This window comes from Eucyclogobius newberryi, unplaced genomic scaffold (assembly GCF_026437365.1).
Source record: "Eucyclogobius newberryi isolate DKJ021-1_F unplaced genomic scaffold, fEucNew1.0.hap1 SCAF_17, whole genome shotgun sequence".
Lineage (NCBI taxonomy): Eukaryota > Metazoa > Chordata > Actinopteri > Gobiiformes > Gobiidae > Eucyclogobius > Eucyclogobius newberryi.
Window position 1 is genome coordinate 18818964 of NW_027315801.1, and position 14977 is coordinate 18833940.

General features: G+C 44.8%; 1 protein-coding gene across 1 annotated transcript in view; it reads left to right on the forward strand.

The window, feature by feature from the left end:
* The window catches only part of cep104 (centrosomal protein 104), a 65606-nt gene that overhangs the window by 25925 nt on the left and 24704 nt on the right, over positions 1-14977 (forward strand). The window contains exons 9-12 of the mRNA XM_072449334.1: positions 2129-2314; positions 4967-5149; positions 5942-6109; positions 14653-14826. Coding sequence (XP_072305435.1) covers positions 2129-2314; positions 4967-5149; positions 5942-6109; positions 14653-14826 — 711 coding nt within the window. The remainder of the gene's footprint in view (positions 1-2128; positions 2315-4966; positions 5150-5941; positions 6110-14652; positions 14827-14977) is intronic.

Sequence of the window (14977 nt, forward strand, 5' to 3'; positions counted from 1 at the left end):
TCTGGTACTTTTTATTTAGTTCCAGTCCCTGTGTGATGCATGTTCACACAGAGTAGAGCAGAAACTACGACTGAGGCCATACTTTTTTAGCTCCTGCTTTGGACAGGTACTTTCTAGTCAGACTAGGAACCTTTTGGTGACACAAGGATGTGTACAACACTGACATTGTTCTGGCTTGGGATGGATGTTTACACTCTCTGTTTTGGTCCTGGTTTTAGCCCAGTTTAGTCTTGATATAGACTTGCGTTGGTGCTCTTCTAGTCCTGGTTTAGTTCTGGGTTCAGTCCTAGTTTAGTCCCAGTTTGGATGTGGTGTGCACCCGTAGCACCCGTAGACAGTTTTGTGTTGATCTACTTGAGGCTGTAGCTCCAAAAATAAATGATAACAATTCTGACTCTGGTGATAGAGCTTCCCCTGCAGGCCCCTTGCAAAAATACATACTTTTTTCTATAAAATAGTAAGACAGTATAACCATATTCACATTGCCAAACATAAAAAACAATTCAGGGTTTCTCAGCCGAGTTGTCTTCGGGTCCATATCGGTGAATGTTGAAAAGCTGGTTCTCTGCTCAGAGACAGCAGGGGGAGATAACGGACACATATGTAATCCTCAGGGACTTAAAAAGACATTTAATAAGGCTGCCCCAAATAAATTGTCTGTTTGCTGTAACCCAAGTCAACATTTTTCAAGTGGGTCAGTCAGCAATTATTTTTTTTTTTTTTTACTTTGAAGGCAAAAAAAAAAGATTAAAAATGTGCCATTTTTGGACTCGGAGTGACCACCAGGGGTCAGGCTTCAACAGTCCAGGGGTCAGGCTTCAACAGTCCAGGGGTCAGGCTTCAACAGTCCAGAGGTCAATGACGGAAAACGTCTCGATCAACCCGATCGGGAGACCAAATCTCACGATTTTAAGATATTTCAATCGACCTTTTGTACGTCGTTATCCTTTCTTTTGGTAGCGAAGGCGAGCGGGGGGAACATGCGGGGGACACGGGCACCACCATGTTTGTTGTGATGACGCTGCTGGGCGTGTTTCAATCCCAGAATGCATTGCGTAAGTCAAATTTCACACCGTGTTAGAGCGTGACATTACTATGGACACTTCAGTGGCGCTGACAGAGGCAAACCAACTTGTAAAAGACAATATAACGACATCCATGCGCATTCTGCTTTGTAACAGACGCATGTGGAGGACTGAATATGAGGTCGCACATGCATTGCGCGGTGCAGTATCAGTCCTTTGGGATGAAAGATATAATAATAGAAAGTTAATAGAAATAATTGAAAAATAAAAGATTTTGACGTTTTATCAACAAAATGCTGATATTTTTTTTTTTCAGTCGGCTAGTTTCATACCGGGTCGGTTGGGCTACGACAAACAGACATATTATTTTGCTCAGCCTAAGGTGAAAATATTACTTAATTCTGCTGTAATTATAATAATATTCAGCTTGTCTTCTTAAGTGGAATATTTTTTTGTTCTTCTATGTCAGACAATAGAAAAGATGTGATAAGTAATAAGATAAGATGAGTAATTATCTTGACATGTTTCGATTTCCACCTCAGAGGGAATCACTTTGGTTGGTGTGACGTGTCTTAACGTCACGCCAACCAAAGGCAAAAGCTTATAGAGTTCTTGTCTGCTCAGAGCGCTGTTTTACTGGCCACTAACGCCCTCTGAATGGGACGCACTCCTCCAACAACCACCAGCGGCCGGCGGGGCGCGTGGTCAACATGACTGATATCATCTCTTAAGATGCGTCACATTGTGTGACGATGCTTTCCGTCAAAACATGTCAAGATAACTATATCATCTCCTATTGTCTGATGTACAGTGGCAGAAACAAACACTATTACAATTCTTAATTAGCATCTAAAATTCTGTGTTGTTGTTCATTTCAGTGTTTGTTTGAGTTTTTTGTGTATCACAACTTCATGTGCAGGTTTACACTGCTGTGAACAAAGGGGTCTGGGTGGTTCCTCTGAATAACGAGGGCCTGGTGGATTTAGCACTAGTTCTAGGCCTTGTGTCATTAATATGACACAAGGAAGAACCTTGTGTCATATTAATGACACAAGGTTCTTCCTTGGTTCCTTAGTTTGATGATCTGGTTCTGTGTGTGTCAGATCTCCGCTGCAGTGTCAGAGTGTTCCCCCTGTTCTCTGCCGTCTCCAGTCCTCTCCCCAGTCCACACCAGACTCACAGTGTCCACAGGCACTGACCAGAAGAGCAGGAGATCCAAGCCACAACCAGACCAGAGTCCTGAGGGGCCCACAGAGAGCAGCCCGTCCAGCAGGCCCAGCTTCCTCCATGTAAGGCGCCGTGTGTGTGTGTGCGTGCGTGCGTGTTAAGGTTTTTATTGGTGTTTGAATACAAATTATATATGAAGTGTGGTCTGATGGGGTTCTTGTGGAAGACTTGGTGAATAAGTAGTTGTTAAAGTATTCTTGCTTAGCTCACATATGCAGATCTGGTGGTGTATGAATGGACTCTCACACACTTTGGGAGCATGTTTCCGGCCTAAGCCTGTGTCGCGTGGAGCTCAGGGGATTATGGCTCCAGCTCTCCCCTCGTCCTGGACCCGCTCTACAGCCTCAGGTTTCACTCTTTAATTAAAGTGTGCCACAGTTGGCTGAGTCCGGCGGCTGCCAGCCTGTCAGGCCCGGACGCCCGCCGTGAGCTGCCCACAGCACAGGGCAGTGCCAGGGAGTGTCGACTGGAGAGTCTGCTGCTACTAAACAACATTAAAAAAAATCTTGATTAAAAATAGATAGGGATGTTATGATATCAAAAACTCTCAGTACAATATTATCACAATATGCATTTCACGGTACGATATTATTTCACTATTTTGAAAAAAATATCCTTTTAAAATGCCTTGACATGTCTTTCTGTCATATTCTAAAAACTTAAGATATGTGTGTGCTTATGTAGTCTCCACGGAAATGGAGAAAGTATGTGTTTTCTTTTAGCTGTTGCTACAATATGTAAAAATAATAACTTAAAATGAATTCCACTTTTGAACACCTGTATGTAGTTGTGTGTAGTTTTTCTACATCACCATTAGGGGCCAGTGTTCTAATTTCCCTAGATGGATGTTTCCAGGCCCCTGTATGTTACTGTGGGATCCACCACATGTGGGTGTCCTTATGTCATGTTGTTACTGCCTGGGGCAGTGGTAGAGGATCAAGTTCAAACCTCAGAGGAGACACTTGATACATTGGGTTCTAGACATCTTGTTTGGAAATTTAAAAAAGGTCAGGTCGGGATTGTGGCACTTATCACCCACAATAATAAATTCTGTGCAACACCACCTGATTAAGGATCCAACTCAAATTTAGCCCACCCTAATCGAGGCACCAAACTAAAAGGACAGAAGGAGCAGAAACAGGAAAAAACCATGCTCTCTCATTCACACAAAAATGATTGAGGCCCTTCAATTGAGCTAGCAATTGAGCCCCAGATAAAGGACGGTACAATAGCACACCTAGCACACCTACAGAGTCCAGCCCCTCTAGTCCACAGGGTGCAGTGAAAACGCGCCTCGAGGGCCTTAAACTGCACAAACAGCGCGGAGGAGAGGGCTGGGCGAAGAGGCGATCCTTAAAAAAGGGATGCTCCACCCAATCCTGTAGCACTCTAGAGGCGAGACACAGCGCAGTAGGTAGTCCAAAACAGCCAGTGCGCACGGAGCAGAGCAGAGAAATTGACCGAACAAACATGTGCGCCAGCGGCAACCCAGATTGTGTGTCACCACTGATCAAAGTGCAGCGTATAGTCGGGCCTTAGGCCATTTGTGGTGTTTGAAGCAGCCCACTTGTGTGCCGACGTCAGAGGTGAAAGCCAAGAGATAAGCGCAGATAAGAGAGATAGAGATTTGGCTTGAGGAGACTCCCTTGAATTTCCTTTGCAACAACGTGATTGGCCAGCCGGCGGATGTGTGTGCCAGGACATAAGGTTCAGTTGTCACTGGAGCAGCAGCAAGGCACCTGAAACAGAAGGAGTGGGAGAAAGGGACAACTGCAATGAATAGACAGATTAACTAACATATTGAATGTTGCTGATAGGGAAAGTAGTCAGAAGAAGAGGATAGTGCTCAAGCTGCCATACTTCCCCCATAGTTGCTCCTAGGGCAGCGTAGCTGAAACTGTAGCTTTATATTTCTGTTCCTAACTGGCCTGACCATAAGCCATTTCAAAGAGGAACGTTTTAAGCCTGGTCTTAAATGAAGGGACTGTGTCGGCCTCTTTAACATGGACAGGAGCTGATTCCATAACACAGGAGCTCTACCTCCTACTGTGCTTTTAGAGACTCTTGGGACCACCAGAAGGCGCTACCTCCTACTGTGCTTTTAGAGACTCTTGGGACCACCAGAAGGCTCTACCTCCTACTGTGCTTTTAGAGACTCTTGGGACCACCAGAAGGCCAGTATTTTGAGAGTGAAGAGCTCTTTTTGGATGATATGGTTCCATAGCATCTTTGAGGTAGGATGGGCCATGTCATTTATGGCTTTGTAAGTCAGGAGGAGGAGTTTAAATGTGATTCTAAAGAGACTCCAGGCCCGGCGTAATGTGCTCTCTTCTTTTAGTTCCTGTTAGTAATCTTGCTGCTGCGTTTTGAACCAGTTAAAAGCTTTTTATGGAGCTTTTAGGACACGCTGTGAGCAGGAGTTACAGTCTAATCTAGACGTTATAAATGCATGGATAAGTTTTTCAGTGTCAAGTTTTGGCTATATTGTGGAAAAAAATAGGCAGTTTGGCTTGATTTATACGTTCTTTGAATGAGAGCTTTGTTATACAGGACTCTGTCTAAAATATTCTGTGGTTAATTCTAACTTGAAATTGCATTATGTTCCACTTTGTTTACAAATCTTGGGTCTATAGTTTATTTAGCTCATATTCTCATATTGCTTTTGAAAATATGTCTTATGCATGACGCTTTCTGATCTTTTTGCACTTGACAAGAGGCCCTTATCCGGACTGGAGAGGAGGGACAGGCCAGCCCAGAGAACATCCAGCCCACCGGAGGATCTTGCTCTCCTGACCAGCACAACAGGACCGGCCGGTGTCAGCGGAGAACCAGAGCCGCTGAGCGAGAAGGCCCAACGAGAGGCGGGACATGCAATCCAAGTCTTTGGGGAAACCATTGTATGTTTGGGAATATGTCAAAATTCAATTTAAATTCAAATCATTTTTGTAACGCCCCAAATCACTACAGCAATCGCCTCGATCTCACAGGGAGGGCAGGGGGTACCATTTTATTTTTAAGAGAATTATTCCATCCCAATTCCTGTGTTTTAACCCTGGTCATTCTTTGTTATAGGATTTTACGTTTATGTTTAAGAACGAGGTCAAACGGCTTTCAATCTAAATAGCCATTTCTTCCGCCAAAGTCTGAACACTAAAAGCCACATGCTTTTACTCACGACGTTCACACTAATTGCAAAACTGCAAACAAGTCGTAAAATCAAACGCTCAACGTAAATGAGATGTCCCACATCTATGTTTGTGGTTATGTATGATAGTTACAGTTACAGCTACAAAGTTTTAGTGCTAATGCTAAATTACTAGACACGCCCTTTTGCACTTAATCGGTTCTTTGACCTGCTATAAACCGAGAGGAGAGTTGTTTGACAGGTTTTAGGGCAGAAACTAATTCAGGTTTTTTTTTTTAGCATTCAGAGTTCTGTGTACATGTAAACGTAGTGAGTGAAAGAGAATCGGCTTTGGACTTAGACCCAAGCTGATCATTGACTGTTTTAAACACCTCTCGATTCAGTTCAAATTTGATCAAATGCTAAACCCTTCCTTGGATTCATTTACCAAGGCCCTTGTCCTCCATTTATGAGTTTACACTAGTCATTTCAACAACAGCAGTATTAAGAACTATTTATCCTAACTAATATGTAAGATCAAACGTATTTCATCCCTTGTTTGAAGGTGAGCGCAGCTTACTCAAAGAACTGGTCGTACCGAGAGGACGCCCTGGAGTCTGTGCAGCAGAGGCTGAAGGAGGCGTCCAGCTGTGGGTCCAAAGAGGAGCTCAGGGTGATGGTCAGAGCCACTGTGCTACTGCTCAAGAGGAGCCTGCAGGACAAGGTCTCCACTGTAAGTCCTGCTCCCGCTGTTCTCACCATGTTTGGAACAAAGCACCTAACCCTAGATAATAGGGGGCGTGGTCTGCTGTGGGGGAAAGCGCTCTGTTCATTCAATAGGAAATGCATCCTTTTCGCTCTTTTAAAACATTTATTGGTAAATTATGTCTATTTTAAGCACAACTAATTTACGTTGCAACATTGAAGAAGATTAATCTTGCAATATTTGTGAGTTCACAAACTCTGGAGAATCCATCTGGACCGGTTCCAGTTGTAGCCTTGTGGTTTGGATGAACAGTGATCCGATGGATTTATTTTGGCCGGTTTTATCAGAAATGCAGATTATTTATTTTAAAAAATGAGTGAAGTTCTGACTTCCGGGATGCTAAATGCTCTCTTGGTCGTGTTTGTCGGGCTGCAGTTGAATCCGTTGGATTTATCCGTCTATATTACGAGTTCACCTGGGGACATTTGATATTTCTGCATGGGAACAAACAAATAATGACACTTATTTCACAAACATGTCTAAGAAAATGTAGAAGAACAACGCCTCCGAGAGCCGTGCTAGCTGTGCTAGCCGTACTACACCTGAGCTAGCTGGCACTGCCAACTCCGGCTCTGGGCCAGGCGCCGCTCCAGAGGAGTCCAGGAGCGCCATAGACCCAAAGATCGATGCGGCCATGGCATATATGCGTGATTTAAAATCCAAGATTTGTGAAAGCCGAGCTACAGCCACTGAAAATGATCTCCGATTTGAAAGACACTGTCACTATACCCTGCAAGCCATAGTTGCAGGTACATGTCCTGTCTGATGAAGTCAGATGAATTGTAATCACAGAGGTTATCTGCCAATTGTCGGTCTTCCAGAGGACACTGAATGGAAGGATGTGGTTAAGTATGTGGAGTATTGGCTCTCTGAATATCTAAGGAGGGAAAATAACCGACACCTTAACGTGGTGGAGGGGTTTGAGCGCCCGAATGATCCCGGGAGCTATGTTGTCGGGGGCTTCAAGCCTCTGGTATGGTCTCCCAAGGCAAACAGGTCCTAGGTGACGGGTCAGACAAAGATTGGTTCAGAAGCCTCTTATGATGAGAACAAGAACAAGGCCGTTTACGTCGCCGGGATTGGCGTCACCGGGGCCCCATCCTGGAGCCAGGCCTGGGATGGGTGCTCGATGGCGAGCGCCTGGTGGCCGGGTCTTACCCCACGGGGCCCGGCCGGGCACAGTCCGAAAGAGCGACGTGGGGCCGCCCTCCCGTGGGCGGGGCAGGAGGAAAAATAAGGGGCCGGTGCAGAGAGATCTGGGCGGCAGTCGACGGCAGGGGCCTCTGCGACCAGATCTCCAGACACAGAGACTAACTCTGGGGACATGGAATGTCACCTCGCTGGGGGGGAAAGAGCCTGAGCTTGTGCGGGAGGTTGAGCGATACCGACTAGATATAGTCGGCCTCACCTCCACGCACAGTTTGGGCTCTGGAACCCATCTCCTCGAGAGGGGCTGGACGCTCCACTTCTCTGGTGTTGCCCGCGGGGAGAGGCGGCGGGCTGGTGTGGGCTTGCTTATAGCCCCTCAGCTCAGCCGCCACGTGTTGGAATTCACCCCAGTGAACGAGAGGGTCGCGTCGTTCCGCCTTCTGGTGGAGGACAGGTCTCTCACTGTTGTGGCGGCCTACGGGCCGAACAGCAGTGCAGAGTACCCGGCCTTCTTGGAGTCCTTGGGAGGAGTACTGGACAGTGCACCGACCGGGGACTCCGTTGTTCTACTGGGGGACTTCAACGCCCACGTGGGCAATGACAGTGACACCTGGGAAGGGGTGATCGGGAAGAATGGCTTCCCCGATCTAAACCCGAGCGGTGTTCAGTTATTGGACTTCTGTGCTAGCCACGGATTGTCCATAACGAACACCATGTTCAAGCACAAGGGTGTTCATCAGTGCACATGGCACCAGGACACCCTAGGCCGGAGGTCAATGATCGACTTTGTTGTCGTGTCATCTGACCTCCGGCCGCGTGTCTTGGACACTCGGGTGAAGAGAGGGGCAGAGTTGTCAACCGATCACCACCTGGTGGTGAGTTGGATCCGCTGGCGGAGGAGGAAGCCGGACAGACTTGGCAGACCCAAGCGCATTGTGAGGGTCAGTTGGGAACGTTTTGTGGAGCCCTCTGTCAGTAGGGTATTCAACTCGCACCTCCGGGAGAGCTTCTCCCATGTCCCGGGGGAGGTTGGGGACATTGAGTCCGAGTGGACCATGTTCTCCGCCTCCATTGTTGATGCGGCTGCTCGCAGCTGTGGTCGCAAGATCTCCGGTGCCTGTCGTGGCGGCAACCCACGAACCCGGTGGTGGACACCGGAAGTAAGGGATGCCGTCAGACTGAAGAAGGAGGCCTATCAGGCCACTCTGGCTTGTGGGTCTCCGGAGGTCATCGTCAGGTATCGGCAGGCCAGGCGAGCCGTGGCTCGTGCTGTCGCAGAGGCAAAAACCCGGGCCTGGGAGGAGTTCGGGGAGACCATGGAGGAGGACTATCGGTCGGCACCAAAGAAATTCTGGCAAACCGTCCGGCGCCTCAGGAAGGGGAAGCAGTGCCTCACCAACACCGTTTACGGTGCAGGTGGAGACCTGCTGACCTCGACTGGGGATGTCGTCGGACGGTGGAAGGAATACTTTGAGGATCTCCTTAATCCCTCAGTCACGTCTTCCGAAGAGGAAGTAGAGACCGGGGACCGGGGACGATAGTCGAGCCTCGGATTCAGGAGGAGCAGAGTGGTTTTCGTCCCGGTCGTGGAACACTGGACCAGCTCTATACCCTCCATCGGGTGCTCGAGGGTTCATGGGAGTTTGCCCAACCAGTGCCCAACCACATGTGCTTTGTGGATCTGGAAAAGGCTTTCGACCGTGTCCCTCGGGGTGTCCTTTGGGGGGTGCTCCGGGAGTACGGGGTCCGGGGCCCTTTGCTCAGGGCTGTCCGGTCCCTGTATGACCGGAGCAGGAGCTGTGTTCGCATTGCCGGCAGTAAGTCAGACCTGTTCCCAGTGCATGTTGGACTCCGCCAGGGCTGCCCTTTGTTGAGCCGAAAGGCAAAGCTCTCTATTTACCGGTCGGTCTACGTTCCTACCCTCACCTATGGTCATGAGCTTTGGGTAGTGACCGAAATAACAAGATCTCGGATACAAGCGGTCGAAATGAGTTTCCTCCGCCGTGTGGCTGGGGCGCTCCCTTAGAGATAAGGTGAGGAGCTCGGCCACACGGGGGGAGCTCGGAGTAGAGCCGCTGCTCCTCCACGTCGAGAGGAGCCAGCTGAGGTGGCTCGGGCATCTGTTTCGGATGCCTCCTGGGTGCCTCCCTCGGGAGGTGTTTCAGGCATGTCCCACCGGGAAGAGGCCCCTGGGAAGACCCAGGACACGCTGGAGAGACTATGTCTCCCGGCTGGCCTGGGAACGCCTCGGGATCCCCCCGGAGGAGTTGGAGGAAGTGTCTGGGGAGGAGGAAGTCTGGGAGTCCCTGCTCAGACTGCTGCCCCCGCGACCCGGCCCCGGATAAGCGGCAGAAAATGGATGGATGGATGGAAAATAAAGAAAATAGTTTTCCCTCCATCTTCTGATCCTTTTTGGATTGGTCTCCGGGCTCTTTGCAAAAAAAAAAGAGCTCATGCTAAAAACATGCAGTTTGTGTGTTGTGTTACAAGAATGATTTCAACATGGTTAATAGGGCTTCTGAAAAATTACATCTTTTAACGTTAATGGCTTATTGAGTCCAATTAAACCGTCAACGATATTAACAAAGATGAGAAAAGAAAACATCAGATATATACCTACAAGAAACAAATAGATGACTTGGAACATAAAAAATTACCAAAATTAGTTTATAACAGACTTTAATAGTCCACATACAGGGGAAAACATAAGAGGGGAGTGGCCATATTGATCTCAAGCAGAATAGCCCTATCACAAGCATAAAGATGGCAGATTTGTATCGGTCACTTGAATGACTAATGGAAGTGTGTTTTCTTTTTAAAAAATATATATGCTACCTTAGGAAGCGACCTCTCGTTCTATACTAAAGACATAGCTCTGACTGCAAACCACTCTGAGGGAACCTTCGATATCTGGAAAGAGTTGAATCCTAATGTCCACCAATATACACATTTCTCTCAACCTAAATAAGAGCTATACTAAAATAGACTACTTTTTATTTTCAAACATAGACATAGGTACAATAGAGTTAAGCAATCATGCTCTTATTGACTGTGCATCACTGTAGATCAGGATCAGAAAAACACACTTTTGGTGATTTAATGCTATGATACTCAATATATAAAAACGTATGTAGACTTATGTAGAGGAAAACCAAAATGGTGAGGTTTCTCCACCAGTTTGCAGAGTAATTGCTGCCTCCTCGGCCAAAACAAAAGCATAAGAAACTAAATGATTTACATAATTAACTAAAGCTGTCTGAACATGACGAGAAAAAAGGATCCGCAAATTCTACAGGAAATGAAACAATGAAAAAAGGCCTCACAAGAAATAATTATTTTTAAATGCTCTTCACCAAACAAAGATGTTATGAAAGTAGTTCAAAATGCTCCAAAAAATTGAAATCATAGAAAACAACAGGCAGAGAGAACAGATTGGCAGAATAATGTAATTTTAACCTAACAACAACAAATACAACCATCCTTTGAATCCTTCTAAAACCTTTTTTTAACCAAAATATCAGGAAACAAAGATGAAGAATTGCAATCATTTCTGGCTACTTAAAATTTCTCCGGCCATGACTGAAGAGAAAAAACTAAAATCTGAAGCTACTGAAATTAAAAGACTAAAAAAACAATAAATCTCCGGGGAGTGACGGGTTCACTTCAGAGTAATTACCATATTTTCTGGACTATACGTCGCCCCGGAGTATAATTCACAGCAACTAAAAAATGCATAATAGAGAAGAAAAATAAATAATAAGTCTTACTGGAGTATAAATTGCATTTTTGGGGAAATGTTCAATTCAATTTAGAATAATAACAGATTAGAGAACATGGTGAATAGGTGTACGTACGCTAACGCTAACACCTTCAGCTACATGACGCACAGACAGAACTGTGGTAAGTGTCTGGTATGTTAACGTAACATATTAACAATTATTCAGATAACTAACAAGTTTACCAAAGCATCAGTATTACCCCAAATCACTCAATCCATTGAATTCTTCTTCCTCTGCGTCACTTCTAAACAACTCAAAACTCGAAAAGTGCTGATTCTTCTTCTGCGTCGCTTAGAGCCTAGAGCGCCCTCTTGTGGTTGTCAGTGTGAAAATCAAAATGTGACAGGCGGTGGCCAGTGTGAAAATAACAACAAACAACAAAAACAAAAAAAAATATTTGACAGGGACAATGCAATCATACACAGTTGCAAAGCAAAGCTTGTAGCCGATGTGATGCATACAAAGTTTATAGCCAGTGCTAATTATCTAATAAGTTGCTCTGGAGTATATAGTCCGGAAAATACAGTATGTACTTGAGCCTCAAAACTCCTGCCATGGACCCAATAAACAGATATTGTTGGACTTTTAGACAGCCACACATAAATGACACAAATCACACTAATGATCACGGACTTGACTGACAGGGTAGATATCAGACAAATGGGATAAAACGACATTCAGACTGAATTTGAAAGTGAGCATCGTTGATAGACTTTGGACTAAATGGGACTTGTATGTATTGTTTCAGTCTTGTTCTCTGGTGTTTGTTTTGTGCACATAGAAGCGTTATGTGCATTTGTGGTGGAAATATGTTTTCTCTCAACTGGTTTAACAAAAATGTGATGTCTCTTTTTCTTTAATTTAGCTTTCTTCTGATTTGGAATGGTAAAGCATGTACTTTCCCTTTTTCATAAACCTGTTTATTTTTGTCTGCTCCTGGTCTAACGTTTAACCGTACAAACGCTCCTTTCAGAGTCCTCTGCGGCTGCTCTGTCCTGGGCCTCTGCCGGGGTGTACCAACTAAACAAACACATGAGCAATCTCAGCCTCTCTGCAAAGGCTGTGACGGATTCAAGCAACAAGAGCCATTAGAATTGCATCAAGTTTATTTAGATGGTGTTGGTGTTATAACACTTGGCTGTCCGGGTTTTGCAGTGATTTGCACAGTTGGAGGTCAAGTAGAGAAAAGCTTTGACCAGATATTTTAATCGTTCTGCACTAAATATAACCTCAATAAATAATTAGCGTTGAAAGTGTGAATTTAAAGATAACAGGACGATACTTGCACATAAACAAATACAAAAGCAACAAAACAAAGGTGTGATCATTAGTGTGGATGCTGAAAAAGCTTTTGATACTGTTTGCTGGCCTTATTTATTTACAGTGCAAAAAAATTCAAATAGACGACCTAACTATAAAAAATATTGGGGCTCTTTATGACAATCCAACATCAAGAACTAAAATCAATTGTCACTTGACAGATCCGTGACCAATAGCTCCAAATACAAAGCAATTAGAAACAATTGATGATTTATAATGGAACATAAAACGCAGATGTTCTATTACATTTGACCAAACCAGAAATTTCCATACCTAATTTAAAATATTGGTCCAATTGGTCTATTAGAAAGACCTACCGGTTCCCATTCAAACGAATCTTAGATATTTCTGTGTGGTCCTCCATAAAGATCTATAAACAATTCTGGAGAAACTTCATACTCCTCTCTTTACAACTATAAAAAAGATCTTGAAACATTGACAGTTTGATTTATGTCAAAGATTCAAACTATACAAATACATTTTTATCCCAGATTTCTCTATCTATTCCAGTCTCTTCCCATTTCCATCCCTAATCTGCTGTTTTTTCTAGTTCAAAACTCTACAACTATCAAAAGAAAAAGAAGGATGGTGTTTACCCTGTTCTGCAGAATGGTTTTATTTCAGCTCAAATTCAGCTGTAATGACCCAGAATATGACGCTCAATGGAAAAATATTGAGAGTAATGTATTGCCGGGGGTTCCTTTACTGGCAGATGGGTTTTGTCATTTGGAGGATCCTTGGGTAAAATCTGTACTCATGACCTGGAAAGAACAAATAAAAACATAAAACCTAAACAAAGATGTTAAAATCTTAAACTGGTTGATCAAAGTTTTACACCTAACAGCACAGATTTTAACAAAGATGTAAAGATTTTTATCGGATTGTATAATAAAATCTTAAGCTTTAGCTTGGAGAAACAGGACATTTATATGAATTTACAAATAATGGGTCATTATAAACAAGAAATTAAACAAAGCAACAACTGTAACCCATTGACCAAAGTATTTATTAAAGCTCATAAATCAGAATTTACAAGAGGAATAATAGATAAAATGATAAAGACTTCTAGATGTCATAGTTGTTCCTGCGGACCAGTATTAAAGGAATAATAGAGGATTTTTGGCACGCAATCTGAGTCTCATTTCCTGGTGGCTTGGACAGCCAAGTATTTCTCCCACATGTCAATCATTCCCTGCGTGCTACTGCACACCTGCAGCCTCATTCCCAGGATAGCAGCACGTTTCCCTTGCTGTGCATGCGTGGTTGATATGCCGGTGTGTGTTTAGCGAGTTCCTTCAGTGCGATCCGTCGCACTAATAAACAAACGCACGTGTTGCAGTGGGGCTGTTGCATGCTCACGCACAAGGTTTGATGGTAAGCGGCCTCTATGAAACAAATGGAGGGTGGGGGGTGAGTGTGCACGTGCGCATTTTTAAAAAATGAACAAGCAGTCGCTTGAGTTCTCAAGTCGGCGAAAAATCCTCTATTATTCCTTTAACTAGAGTTTAAGCACATTGCCATGCAGTCTATTGTAAAAGCAACAGGCTAAATGATTTTAAAGTGAATTTTGGATGAGAACCATAAGGTTGGAGCTCTACTGCCAGGGACAGGAAATTGTATACAGTTCCAATCACAATTGGACGACGTTGAAAACAACTCGCTGTGACTAGCGAGTTGTGGCAGGCAATCTAGTGGGTATTGCCTGCCATGGTTCAACATGAGAGTGGGAAACGGCAACAGAAAATGTTCCTGGACATACCCAGTTCTGAATCAGGCTAAACCAGGTCTAAACTAGGGACTACTTCAGGGCCTAACCATTTCTGAATTAGGGTTGAAAAAGAAGATCAGATGCTGCTTGGTGGCTGAGTGGATAGCACATGTGTGGTCCTTGTGAGCAACAAATTGCATTGCGAGTTTGAATCCGGGTCTTGACAGTTTGCTGCGATGTCTCATCCCCATTTCCTGCTGCACTGTCCTGTCTAATAAAGCCTACGGGGGAAAAATCCTTTAAAAAGAGATCAGCTTTAAGGCCAGCCAGGTCCTAACTAGATCTAAAGTGGGGAATACTTGAGTATTACAAGAAGGAGTCCAATTGCCAGCAGTACCACTATTCGAGAACCTTTTGACTTTGGTATAAAAAGTTTCAAAGGGCTGCACAATGTGAATGACTTCTAGGAGATTACACCGACCCCCAGCTTTTAACTTTGATCTGATATCATCTTATTTTCACTGTCCCACTTTGATCCCTGCTTCTGGTTGTAGGTGTTCCAGGCTTCGCTGAAGCTGCTGTTCCTCCTGCTCAGTGAGGTCATTCCTGGGGCAGGTCTGGGGCGAGCAGAGTTCAGCCTCTGTCTGGAACAGACCTGGCCCCATCTGCTGCCCCGCATTGGGGACGCATGTAACCGTCTGCGCCTTGCTGCCATTGCCTTTGTACAAGTAGGTTCCAGCTATGCCCACTTTCACTAGTCATGTTGCCACCATTTCATTTTGGATTGGATTGGTATGATCTTTAGTGAACCATACTGGTACAAGTACTAGCTTCCAAAACGGTCTAAATTTCTTTGACTCCCAAAATGATTTTGAGCCA